Genomic DNA, 13,473 nt, shown 5'->3' on the forward strand with positions numbered 1-13,473 from the left:
TTGGTTTAAAGTCAGGAGAGGTGTGCATCAGGGTTGTATTCTTTCACCATACCTATTCAATCTGTATGCTGAGCAAATAATCTGAGAAGCTGGACTCTGTGAAGAAGAACGGGGCATCAGGATTGGAGGAAGACTCGTGAACAACCTGCGTTATGCAGATGACACAACCTTGCTTGCTGAAAGTGAAGAGGACTTGAAGTACTTACTAATGAAGATCAAAGACCACAGCCTTCAGTATGGATTACACCTCAACATAAAGAAAACAAAAATCCTCACAACTGAACCAATGAGCAACATCATGATAAATGGAGAAAAGATTGAAGTTGTCAAGGATTTCATTTTACTTGGATCCACAATCAACAGTCATGGAAGCAGCAGTCAAGAAATCAAAAGACGCATTGCATTGGGTAAATCTTCTGCAAAGGACCTCTTTAAAGTGTTGAAGAGCAAAGATATCACCTTGAAGACTAAGGTGTGCCTGACCCAAGCCATGGTATTTTCAATCACATCGTATGCATGTGAAAGCTGGACAATGAATAAGGAAGACCGAAGAAGAATTGACGCCTTCGAATTGTGATGTTGGCGAAGAATACTGAATATACCATGGACTGCCATAAGAACGAACAAATCTGTCTTGGAAGAAGTACAACCAGAGTGCTCCTTGGAAGCAAGGATGGTGAGACTGTGTCTTACATACTTTGGAGATGTTTTCAGGAGGGATCAGTCCCTGGAGAAGGACATTATGCTTGGCTTGCCAGAGTACAGGGTTAGCGGAAAAGAGGAAGACCCTCAACAAGGTGGATTGACACAGTGGCTGCAACAATAAGCTTGTAAGGATGGCTCAGGACTGGGCAGTTTTTCTTTCTGTTGTGCCTAGGGTTGCTATGAGTCGGAACCAAATCGATGGCACCTAACAACAACAACAACAACAGCCCAGGAATAAACTCTCACATCTCTGGTCAATCGATTTTTGACAAGGGTGCCAAGACCATTCAATGGGGGAAAGAATAGTCTCTTCAACAAATGATGATGGGAAAACTATATATCCACATACTTCAAACCACATATAGAAATTAACTAAAAAGGGAAAAAATAGAAATTTAAGAGCTAAAACTATAAAACTTTTAGAACAAAACAATGGAAAAAGTCTTCATGACCTTGGATTTGGCAATGATTTCTTAAATATGACACCAGAAATACAGGTGAAACCTCCATCCCCCCCCCCAAATTTTACTAATCAAGAATAAAATCTTTTGTGACTCAAAGGGTACTATCAACATATTGGAAAGACAACCCGCGGAACGAGAGAAAATATTTGCCAACCATATACCTGATAAGGGTTTAGTATCCAGAGTATATAAATAACTCCTACACCTCAACAAAAAATTGGCAAACGACCTAATTAAAAAATGAGCAAAGGACTTGAATAGATATTTCTCCAAGGAAGATATAAAAATGACTGAAAGGCACATGAAAAGGTGCTCAACATCATTAGTCATTAAGGAAATGTGAATCAAACCACAACCGGATACTTCTTCAGACCCACTAGGATGGCTATTACGAAAAAAAAAAGGAAAATAACAAGTGTTGGCAATGATGTGGAGAAATTGGAACCCTCATCCATTGCTGTTGGAAATATAAAATGGTGCTGTCACTGTGGAAAAGTTTGGCAGTTCCTCAAAAATTAAACATAGAATTATTATAAAACCGAAAAAAAAATGTTGCTGTTGAGTCAATTCCAACTCATAGCGACCCTGTAGGACAGACTAGAACTGTCCCATCGGTTCCCAAGGCTGTAAATCTTTAGGGAAGGAGGCTGCCACATCTTTCTCCCAAGGAGCTGCAGATGGGTTTGAACCACCGACCTTCTGCTTAGCAGCCCAGCAATTAACCACTGTACCACCAGGGTGCCTTAGAATTACGATACAACTCAGCAATTCCACTCCTAAGTATATATCTAAAAGATGTGAAAACAGGGACTTGTACGTCAATGTTCATAGCAGCATTATTCACAAAGGCCGAACGGTGGAAACAACCCAAGTGTTCATCAACAGATGAATGGATAAACAAAATGTGGTATATACTTACATATAATTCAGTCATAAAAAGGAATGAAATTCTGATACATACTACAATATGGATGAACCTTGAAAACATCATGCTAAATGAAATAAGCCAGACATAAAAAGACAAATACTGTATGATTCCACTTATATGCAATATCTAGAATATGCAAATGCATAGAGACAAATGCTTATTAAATGTTACCACGGGCTGGAGAAAGGGGGGAATGGAAAGTTATTGTTTAATGGGCAGATAGTTTGTGTTTGGGGCAATAAAACCGGTTACCATCTAGTTGATTCTGACTCATGGTGACCCCATATGTGTGAGAGTAGAACTGTGCTCCGTAGGGTTTTCAATGGCTGATTTTTCAGAAGTAGATCACCAGGCCTTTCTTCTGAGGCAACTCTCAGTGTGCTGACACCACCAAGATTTTAGTTAGCAGCTGAGCACATTAATGATTTGCACCATAAAGGGACTCTTCTGGTTATATAAGTTAATTAACCACCGCATCACCTAGGCCTCCTTAAAAAAAAAAAAAAAATTTTTATGATTATATAAATACCTACACGATATCCTTTATTTAGTCTCTTGGTCTAAAAAGCCCAAAATATTTATTATCTGGTCCCTTACAGAAAAAGTTTACCAACCCCTGTTCTAGATATTTGTAAGTGTGCAGATGAATCACCTGGAGGCCATAATTAAAATGTAGATTTCTGTTGTTAATTCCGTACCATTGCTATATATCAATTTTGATTCAGTAAGTCAAGTGTGAGGTACAGGAATCTCGACTGTGATTCTGATATACTGTGGACCAAGTTTTGAGAAACATAGAATGTTATCTTTCACTGAGTCAAATTTCAATACTGCTTTCCAACTACTCGTGGGTTATTATTTCCCCGCCAGCATGCTGGTAGTCAGATCATCCTTAAGATCTTAATGTAGTGCATTGCCACAGGAACCACACTTTCCTATGGTTCTTTCCACCTGTCATTATTTGTCCAATCACCTTTCCTTGGAACCCAACCTTGCCTGAGAAACAAACCCTTGCTTTTGGCCTAGGTGGTCTGTGATTCCTAATTTGAACCATATGATAAACAATACACCATTATTCTTGGGTTCTGTGTCTTCGTGCTCATCTCCTTTTTTATTTCCCTCTTTACTATTGTTTAGGTATGTATGTATCCATCCATCCATCCATTCATCCATCTATCTTCATCCATCCAATTTCCCTACAAACACAAATATTTTAACTTTACTAGAGTTAGCACCACCTCTATCCTCAATTGCCATTAAAATTCTGAATTTTTAATAGATATGAGCTACCATTTATTTGTGCCATAGACAATTTATGAATTTAAAAATGTACCTTGGAAATAGCAAATGTTGGCACATAGGAAAGAAAATAGAAAAATATAGAGAGCTTTAAAAATAACACTACAGCACATTTGATTGTTATTAGAAGTTAGAAATTATTGCTAGAACTTAGTAAGAATTCCAGGAATTCCTGGAGTTTTTAGATAGCATATATGAAATTGAAAAAGATATAATTCATCTTCTGAGACAAACTAAAGCATTAAATACTGATTCTTCTTAATGAAGTTTCAATAAGATGCCACAAGTTCATATTTCTAAGGCTAAATTTCCACTTTTTTCTGCATTCTCATTGTCCCTTGGGCTTACACTGATGGTGCAACTGAGAAATGTTGCTCTCCTCTCAGAGTTATCATGAAGGATTTCCAAGACATTTGGGCTTTTTTGTATCACCAATCGTCACTTTTATTTTGTGGGCACTCTCGCCTTGAGAAAAATGTATTAACTGGAGGTGGAAGTAATATCTGCTATACATATGTTTTCCATTTTTTTAACTGTAAAATTCCTGTTTTGCATTTCAAACCATGTAACCAAAAGATTGGCAGTTCAAATCCACCAGCTGTTCCTTGGAAACCCCATGGGGCAGTTCTACTTTGTCCTATAGGGGCGCTATAAGTTGGATTGACTCCATGGCAACAGTTTTTTTTTTTTTTTAGTATTTCATTTCTTCAAAACCCCATCTCCTTTAATGATGAATTCTTGATACTGACTTAAGTCATTTAATATAGTGCTCTCAATTATGCAATGATCCTTAATACTGTCTTTTAGAGACACAATCCATATTGTTTCATGTATTTAATAATATTTTCAATTTTGTCCAGAAACCTGAAAGATAGCCTTTGCACATTACGCAAGATAAATAGTTGAAAAAAACAAGGTTAACAGTACTCTAAAAATGTATGACCCAAGGTCAAGTAAAACACGAATTTCACAATCCTAAAGTTCTTGGCCCTGGATTCCAGATAAAATTTCAAGCAAACAATTGCTTATATCAGAAGCTCAGCTTAAGCAATCTTTATGATGAAAACTGCTGTTGAGAAAAGGTTGTGACATTCAGTTTTTCAGTTTACATATCAGCTTGCAAATAGAATATATTGAGGAAATACATTTCCCTTCGATCTTTCAGCAAAATACATCTATGCACCTCTTACGTAACATATTTCACAACTTAAAGATAAAAAATAGTGAAAATGACCCAGCAGTGTAAGAAAATCATTCTGCCTAGAGTAAATCTGTTTTTCATCTAGACTTAAGCAAGAAACATACCTATTTCATACTTGTTTTTCCTTTCACAGTTTGTTTCATTTATATCAAAATATAGTAGAAGTTTCAGAAACTTCTGTATCTTTCTGTATATTTTTACTCTTTCCATTGGAAGGTTCACATTGTGGTATGTCTTCACAAAACAACCAACAGGTGCATATATAAATAATTTTGTTGCCTACTTTGCCAAGTTGTCAAGGATTTCATTTTACTTGGATCCACATGAACACCTATAAAAGCAGCAGTCAAGAAATCATACGATGCATTGCATTGGGTAAATCTGCTGCAACAGACCTCTTTAAAATGTTAAGAAAAACAAAGATGTCACTTTAAGGACTAAGGTGCACCTGACCCAAGCCATGGCGTTTTCAATCACCTCATATGTATGCGAAAGCAGGACAATGAATAAGGAAGACCGAAGAATTGACCCCTTTGAATTATTGTGTTAGCGAAGAATATTGAATATACCATGGACTATCAAAAGAACGAACAAATCTGTCTTGGAAGAAGTAAAGCCAGAATGCCCCAGAAGCAAGAATGGTGTGACTATGTCTCACATACTTCGGATATGTTATCAGGAGGGATCAAGTCCCTGGAGAAGGAAGTCATGCTTGGTAAAGCAGAGGGTCAGCGAAAAAGAGGAAGATGCTCAATGAGATGGGTTGACACAGTGGCTGCAACAATGGGCTCAAGCATAACAAAGATCGTGAGAATGGTGCAGGACTGGGCAGTGTTTTGTTCTGTTGTGCACAGGGTTGCTATGAGTGGGAAGTGACTTAAAGGCCCCTAACAACAACACGTTGCCACTTCAGACAAGTTTGGCAGGTTCTCTTAGCAGTATTTCACATTAGCTATATTTTTTATAAACACTTTTAGTTCTTTCAGTCATTGGTACTCGAATGCCAGCCCATGTATACATTATGGAACCACAATTTCAAAAGACCTCATAGCTTCGTTGTTGGTTCAATTAGCATCATTGTGAAATTAACATCTTAAAAAAATTATATCTCAAGATACATTCATCCACAGATAAACAGTAGACAAGTTTCCCCACCAACTACTGTGACTTAACATGCAAACACTGAACCTTCAAACAAAATGGTACAATATCACGTATATGCACATCTAATACTACAAAGACATTTCTGAAGGATGTTTAGGCAAACTATGAAAACCACAAATACTTAATTTAATTTTGAGTGCTCACCAAGAGTGCGATTGAGATTAGGTGATGGAGGTAAAAGAGTGGAGAGGAGTAAATTAGTACCAATAATTATTTCAGAAAATTTTACCTGTAAATGAAATGTTTCAGAGATTTAGTATCAGGTGATCACTGTAGTGATCAAATCAATAATGAGACTAACCGTACAAACTGTCCACAATGTTACAACTCAAAGTAGATATTTGACTAGGCAGAATTTTACTGTCTTTGTAGTATTCATTTATATTTCTCACCTTTGAATTACTTTTTCATTCTCTATGTCCATCTCAAAAATTTTGAGATAATTTACAAATACTTCCTTTTTAAAATTCTATAATGAACAGGAAACAAATTATTCATCTTGACTTGACTTGCTTCGTTCTTGTCCTGACCAGGAAAAAAAAAAAAAAAACTATAGTATTGACTCCTTTATTTAAGGCCATTAACATATAATATATTTGGGGGCAATAAAACCATTCAGTGATATATTTTGGGCTTCTTGAGACACTGAAAAAGAAAAGCTTGCTAATTCCTTTCTGTGTTGGCTCCATTCAGCTAGGTTTGGTTTTTTTTTAAGTCCTCAAAGGGAAGTGAATACAATTAAAAGCCCTTGGCCATTTTGTGTAAATAGGGTTAAAATTGCATTTTAAATGCCTCTAAATATTAACTTCAAAAGTCTTTGATTTTTGAAAAGTACAATTTACCCTTTTGTAGGTTTTAAATCAATTCCAAACACATGTAAATTTATTTATTCTCCATAAGAGAAGGCTTTTTTTTTTTCATACAAAAGATGCCAGCATCTGGTGGTTCACTTTTGATTAGTTCTAAAACAAAGAAACTAATTTCCACTCATGATTGAGACAGTCATGCCATGTATCAGCACTCATCCCTTTTCCTACAGTCTCCCTAAAGCATTAAATATTAAAAATAAACTCCAAAGGCCCCCAATTTTTTTTAAGGGGAAATTTATCGAAATGACTGGTCTGTTTTTGTGCCAAATGGGAGAACTTTTAAAATGGACTTTAACTATTAAGGGTGAAAGTACGTGGAGTTATTTCTTAACGTTTCATAAGAATTATACGCTCAATATTTGTACTTTTAGTCAGGACTTTCTCTTCTCAGATTTTCAATGATAGCTAATTTCTAAATACTGACCATAATCCCCTAAAGCAAAATGAAATACATTAACTCTCTTGAGGCTCCAAGGAACCATTTGTTAGGTTACACTTCATGGGCGATAAATAATACCATGAAAAATGTGAGAATTAATTCATTTCATATGGACAAGCATTAGTCTCTCAGGGATTATTGTGGTCACCTGGTTCAACATAGAGGCAATCATCTTGGTTTTGAAGCAGCATCCCGTTAACTTATTACTCTACAAATAGACTGCTACTATTTAAGTTGGGACAATTATTAAGCTTTGTTTGCATAGACAGGCTCATCAATCAAACATTGCACAATAATGAAAAAAGAGACCATAAGAAGGGTGAAAGCACTGATAACACCTTAGCACTGTTTTATAAACACCAGCCTATGTAACCAATCAGTTCTCAATTATTTTTTTCATAGGATGAGATCTAACAAAAATGGCTTATTTTGTAATAACTTTTCTCTTATCAATTACTGAGAAAATAAATGAAAAGCAACCAAATGGAGGAATACAAGTCATAGATTATGAATTCATTCAGCAAGTATTCATGGAATGCCTACTATATTCCAGGTATTTTAATAGATGCTGGGAACTCCTGTAAATTTATCTTCAGTCATTTATTGATGCATTTTTTTACTTATTTCCTTAAATAAAGATGGTATTCACTCCATTCCTAAGTGTTCCCTTAAAGAAATAATCATTCTTATTCTATATTGGGCTAAAAATATCACCTTACACATGCAACATTCTATTTTCTCCCTTACCCACAGATATAACTAGACAGGCAGTAAGTCCTATATGTGAAACTTCCTGGACAGAAGAGTCTCCTCAAAATTATCTTCAGTGTGATGGTTTGCAATCACAAAGCAATATTATTAGTTTTCTTCTCACTGAGCAGATTTGAAGTTTGTTCAAGTGACTGTTTTGAGCAGTTACAAAAAAGAAAACTTCCATTAAATAGTTCATTCTTAAAATAACCATTAATAGGATTTTTTTTAAACTAATTCTCAAGTGGAAATAATGAACAATAAACTGTTTTCAATGCTTATCACTGATTTAAGCTGTTCTGTTGTTTTGCTGCTCTTATTTGGAAGGCCCAATTAATAGGAGTCTATTAAATAGAGCTAAACTTGAAAAGTACAAGATTGATAAACCACCCAGGTGTTGGTGTTCAAATAGAGATTATCTTCCCTTTATATTTTTGCCCTGCTTTTCACCAACTGAACTTAACGGAATTCTTATGAATGTTCAGCAGGGTCCTAAGATGTGTATTTTTTCTGTACTTTGGCATATATTAATTTTTCCTTTTTTATACTCGCTGATCTTCTGAAATAGTAATTATTAAAACACTTAAATATTTCCAAGAAAAATGTATTAAGTGCTTGTACCTGATGATTTCTGTCTTCTAGGAATCTTTATAGATTTATATCAAATCAAAACATTTGTAAAGGATGTAGGCTAACACTGACAGTTCAGGTTTATAAATTTAAATGAAAACTGGTAATGGAAGAAAAAAGAAAAGGAATAGAGAGTACATATAGCAAATAATTACCAATATAACTATTTAAAAAATTATCTGGAATTGCATTGTTTCCGTATCTTTTAAAGGTGGCAATAATGTAAACAGGCTCATAAAACATGAGAAATTATTTCCCTTTAGTTTTTAAGTTTTTCTTTTGTCAATTTAAGTGCTCACTGTATCTTGAAGGTGTTCCAAAATTTTGATATATATATCAATATGGTGTACATTTTTATTACTTTAGCAGAATTAAGGTTTACATGCTGTAGATTATTTTTTTCTCAAGCTCCTATAACTCACACAGTTTTTTTAGCAGGGGATGTTCATCAAACCATTGTTTACAAATGTAAGAAATATTTAAAAATATATAAACGTTAATAACAAATTAAATAAGTTGTAATACATCCACACAATGTAATACTATGCAGTCACTAAAATTATGATATTGAGCAATATTTATTGATATCGTAAGATTATGGTTCAGTTTAAAATAAAAAAAATACAGAACAGTACAATATAGTGTGTTTTCTTTCTTTTTTGGTAAAAATGTGTGTGTACACATAGGAAAAAAGGAATGGAAAGTTATGCGCTGAAAACATTAATAGTGGTTATCTTTCAATGGTGGGAATTTTAATTCTTTATAAATTTCTTCACTGTCTACATTTTTTTTTTACAATGAGTATGTATTATGTTTATAATCAATAAAACAATTTTCCATTTTGAAAATATCTGATATGAATATACATGTAATCTTCAGATAAACAATAACATAAAACAGCTTATTTTTAGTATTTTATGGTCAAATAGGTAATAAAAGTATTAACAAAATTATATATTTATATTGTATTAATTATGTATGAAACAGATTTATATATAAAGTAATGAAAACCAACTGAGAAGAGAGACAAAACATTTTCTTATGTTCAGATCTTTGGTATGAGTGAATTTTAGATTTTTAAGAAATAATTAAATTTTACATAAATTAGGCATTTATTTCCCTACTTCCAAAACAGATTTGAACTGGCATATATTAAAAAAAAAAAACAGGCCATACAAAAAAAAGTGTAATATGGATGAAAGGGAGAAGAGTGGGAAGACTAGGAAACTTCAGGTGAAAAACTAGATAATTATGCCAGAAATCACACATTAAATAACATATCTGCAATACAGAACAATGCATATCTTTGAAGCTTCCAACTATCCAAGATGTAAAGGGAACCATACTGGATTAATAACTCTTATATAATAAATGGAGACATGGGACTTAAAAGAGACAACTTCTTTAACTTTGAAATATTATTACATTGATAAGAGATAACGATGAGTTCAGTAGAAGAAATTTTTATAAAAGTAGGTTTTCAACATCATTCCATTGATTTTTTTGCCCTTTATATTGACACTTGATAAAGGCTGAAGGCAAAATATTAAGGTATCTGTATGTTAAGCTAATTCAGTGTAGTTATCTTTCTTATTAATTTAACAGGATGAGTGGTAAGAGTTCTCCTTAGACCATCATCAAATACCAAATCTCTCAGTAAAGATTTTTAAGAATCAAAGCATAATTTAAATACCAAAGTCTAAAGTGTTTATTTTCTAAGGTATTGACTGAAAAACACCAATATACTCACTTCTCTGGGCATGAAGGTAATAAAGAAAACTCCTAACACTTTAGTCCAAGCCACTATCGGGTCTGTGCTAAGGTCATAATATATTAAAAAAGGAAACAAAAATGTAAATAAACTAACAAAAAAAAAAACTACGCATCTTTTTAAAAGAATATCCATTTCACGTAACCTAACATGTAAGTATGCACAAAAGTTAACTGGATCACATACATTTTCCTGTACTCTTACTCATTTCTCAAAAAGCAAGTTAGAAGTTTTTACTTTGATAGATTCAGAAGGGCCATTTTGAGAATATTTTCATGGAAGAAATTAAATTTAGTAGTATTACTGAAATAATAAAGGAAACATATATACCCAATCAATCACCTCACCTTGGCTGATTCAAGAAAAAAAAAATGTTGAGGAATAAACTTTATTCTACATATTCCTAAAGATATTATATCAAAAAGTAGTACAAAATGACAATTTTACAATTAGAAACTTCACTAGAATGAACAAGGTTTGCTAAGTTTCATTTTTTTTTCAAAAGAAAGTATTCACTTAAAAACCTGTGAATTGCCATAAAATAACCTCATATCACAAAGTAGCCCAAACTAAGTGGGCACCAGCTTAAGGCTGAAAAAATTGAGTATTGTCATCCTCACCACCTGCGTCTGGCCTGGCCCAAGGTGACATGCAGGGGCTTGGAGCCCACTACGCGACCATTCATCTCATCCACTGCTTTGGTAGCCTCTTCAAAAGAGGAGAAGCATACAACACCAAACCCTTTGCCTTGCCCCACTTCCATCATCACCTTGGCCCGGCTAACTGATCCAAAGGAAGAAAACTCTTCCTTCAGTTTTTCATCATCAATGGTCTCATCTAGGTTCTTAATATAGATAGGCACCCCTGGAGGCCGACTTTTTTCCTTTAATCTCAGCCGTTCAAATCTCCGCCTTAACTCAGCCAGGCGTTCAATTTTCTTCTGTGCTCGTCCTACATACAGCGCTTTCCCATCAATTGACTTTCCATGAAGGTCTAGCACAGCTTTTTGGGCAGCCTCGTGTGTCTCATATCTCACAAATCCAAAGCCTTTGGATTTCCCACTGACATCTCTTATCACTTTAACACTCTCAGTTGGCCCATATTCACTGAAAAGTCCCTTCAGTTTTTCGTCATCCATGTCGTCCCCAAAATTTTTAACGAACACATTGGTGAAAGTTGCTCTATCCCGGGTTCTGACTTCAGCGGCCCGCTCTTCCGGGAATTTGAACCGGCCAACATACACCTGGCGGTTGTTGAGCCGCACTCCATTCATGTGCCAGATCGCCCTGTTGGCAGCGGCCAGGCTGTCGAAGTGTACGTAGGCATAGCCTTTAGAGCCGTTGTCATCGCAGACTACTTTGCAGGAGAGAATGTTCCCAAAAGCAGAAAATAAGTAAAAAAGGGCCCTATTGTCTATGGATTTGTCCAGGTTTTTGATGAAGATGTTTCCAACTCCAGACTTTCTTAAGCGGTCATCTGGCTGAGACCACATGAGGCGAAATGGTTTGCCATTAATTAAATCAAAATTCATGGTGTTGAGTGCCCACTCAGCATCCGCAGGAAAACGAAAGTTAACATAGCCATAGCCCAGGGGACTGCGGGTCACTGGGTCACGACAGATTCGTGTGAAGCGCAGAGGACCAGCAGGCCTGAACTTCTTATATAGCATGTCCTCGGTGACGTCTGGGTCCAAGTCACCCACGTACAGGGCAGCTTTGAGGTACTTCTTTTTCTTGCCAGCAGGATTAGGCTCCCCACTCCCCATCTCTCTAAACACAAGGAGGAGTCTCTCTTGGGAGAGAAAAAGACCGCTCTCTCTAAGCTATGGGCCAAGCAGCTGTTCACGAAGAACAGAAAAAGCCAAGGCGAAGGAAGCTTAAAGCAGGCTCAGAATCACTGTTGAAGCTGAGAAAATGAAGTTCAGAAACAGCTGGTCAGCAGGCTCAGAATAAACACATCAGACAAAAAAAACACCCCAGTAAGTAACCTCTTTTCCCTAAGGGGGCTTATGATTTTCACCCCGTTCAGGTTTAAAATCAGTTTCAAAAGCCAATATTAAGGAAGAAATTACTCTTTCCCTGTTAAATTGTAAGAGATCGTCAAGCAGCTATCTGACTCCCCAAATCTAGCATTGCCCACAGAGGCCTCGCGACCCGATTTCTGTATAAATATAGGCCTCAAGCTCCTGTTGGTTTAAAATTAGATCCACAAGGGCAGGGGCCGAACAAGTATTCCTCCGCCGGCTGCCTGGCGGGTCTCAGGCGGACTCGCAGCTAAGGCCGCTACACACACTCAGCGTCGGCGAAAAGGCAGACTAGGCACTTGGTGCGCTGGGATCAGGCTGCAGGCAGCGGATCGGACAGAGAGACAGACAGACACACGCGCGCGGGGAACGGGAGACCGCCCAGATACCCAAGATGCCCACTGGGTACGGACCGAGTGACGCGCGGTGATCTCGGCAGCCTCGCAGCAGGTCCGGAGGGACTGGCTGGCAGACGTGCAGTGGGTCAGCTCAGACGCGAGGCGGTTCCGGACAGATGCGGGGCGGAGTCAGAAGAGAAGGGCAGATGCGCGGCGGGCGGGCAGAGCGCGGACCCATGCGCAGGGATTGCTCACCGCAGGACAGACCGACTGAGGGACCAAAAGCCTTTAGCTGTGGTAGGGCGTGAGGGAGGGGCGCAAGGAAACCCGGAACCGTGCTAAGTAACTTCCCTCGTGCTCTGTGCCAAGATTTTTTTTTTTTTAGTTAAAATGAATTTTAGATTTTTCTTTTCCGTATTATTGTAAAGTATTTATTTACTCATATTTAGACTCTGATCTCAAAATAACAATAGGATGTGGTGTCCTGGGCGGAAAGAACTCTTAAAAGTTAAAAAAAAAAGCTAATTCAGTGAATCACTTTGCTTAGGAAACAGGATATATAGATTGCATACTTTCCTCAGTGGTTTGGAAAGTCAAAGTTGACAGCTGTGCTGGGCACCCAATTAGTGCTAAATGATCACAAGGTCAAATGGAACACAGGGCCCTGTTTTGTTTGGCGTTTATGCTTACTCCGTTAATTTCCGACATAATGGTAGCATTATCCCTAAAAAAAAAAAAGCATTATCCCTAGGTAGTAGGTAAAGAGTTCTTTTCGCTGCACCAGTAATCCTAAGGTTCTAATGATTTGAGAGCCATAAAATGGCTTTTAATGGTACTTAGTGCACAAAACTTAGAGGCTGTTATGTTGCCTCCATAATCACATTTAGGAAGT

General features: G+C 36.6%; 1 protein-coding gene across 1 annotated transcript; it reads right to left on the minus strand.

The window, feature by feature from the left end:
* Nucleotides 1-9,649: 9,649 nt before the first annotated feature.
* On the minus strand, nt 9,650-12,789 carry PABPC5 (poly(A) binding protein cytoplasmic 5). The gene is made up of 2 exons (XM_049872842.1): nt 12,657-12,789; nt 9,650-12,125 (listed from the first exon to the last, which is right to left on the minus strand). The coding sequence occupies exon 2, from the start codon at nt 11,983-11,985 to the stop codon at nt 10,837-10,839; it is 1,149 nt and encodes a 382-aa protein (XP_049728799.1). The 5' UTR covers nt 11,986-12,125; nt 12,657-12,789; the 3' UTR covers nt 9,650-10,836.
* Nucleotides 12,790-13,473: the final 684 nt, after the last annotated feature.

Source organism: Elephas maximus, chromosome X, assembly GCF_024166365.1.
Source record: "Elephas maximus indicus isolate mEleMax1 chromosome X, mEleMax1 primary haplotype, whole genome shotgun sequence".
Lineage (NCBI taxonomy): Eukaryota > Metazoa > Chordata > Mammalia > Proboscidea > Elephantidae > Elephas > Elephas maximus.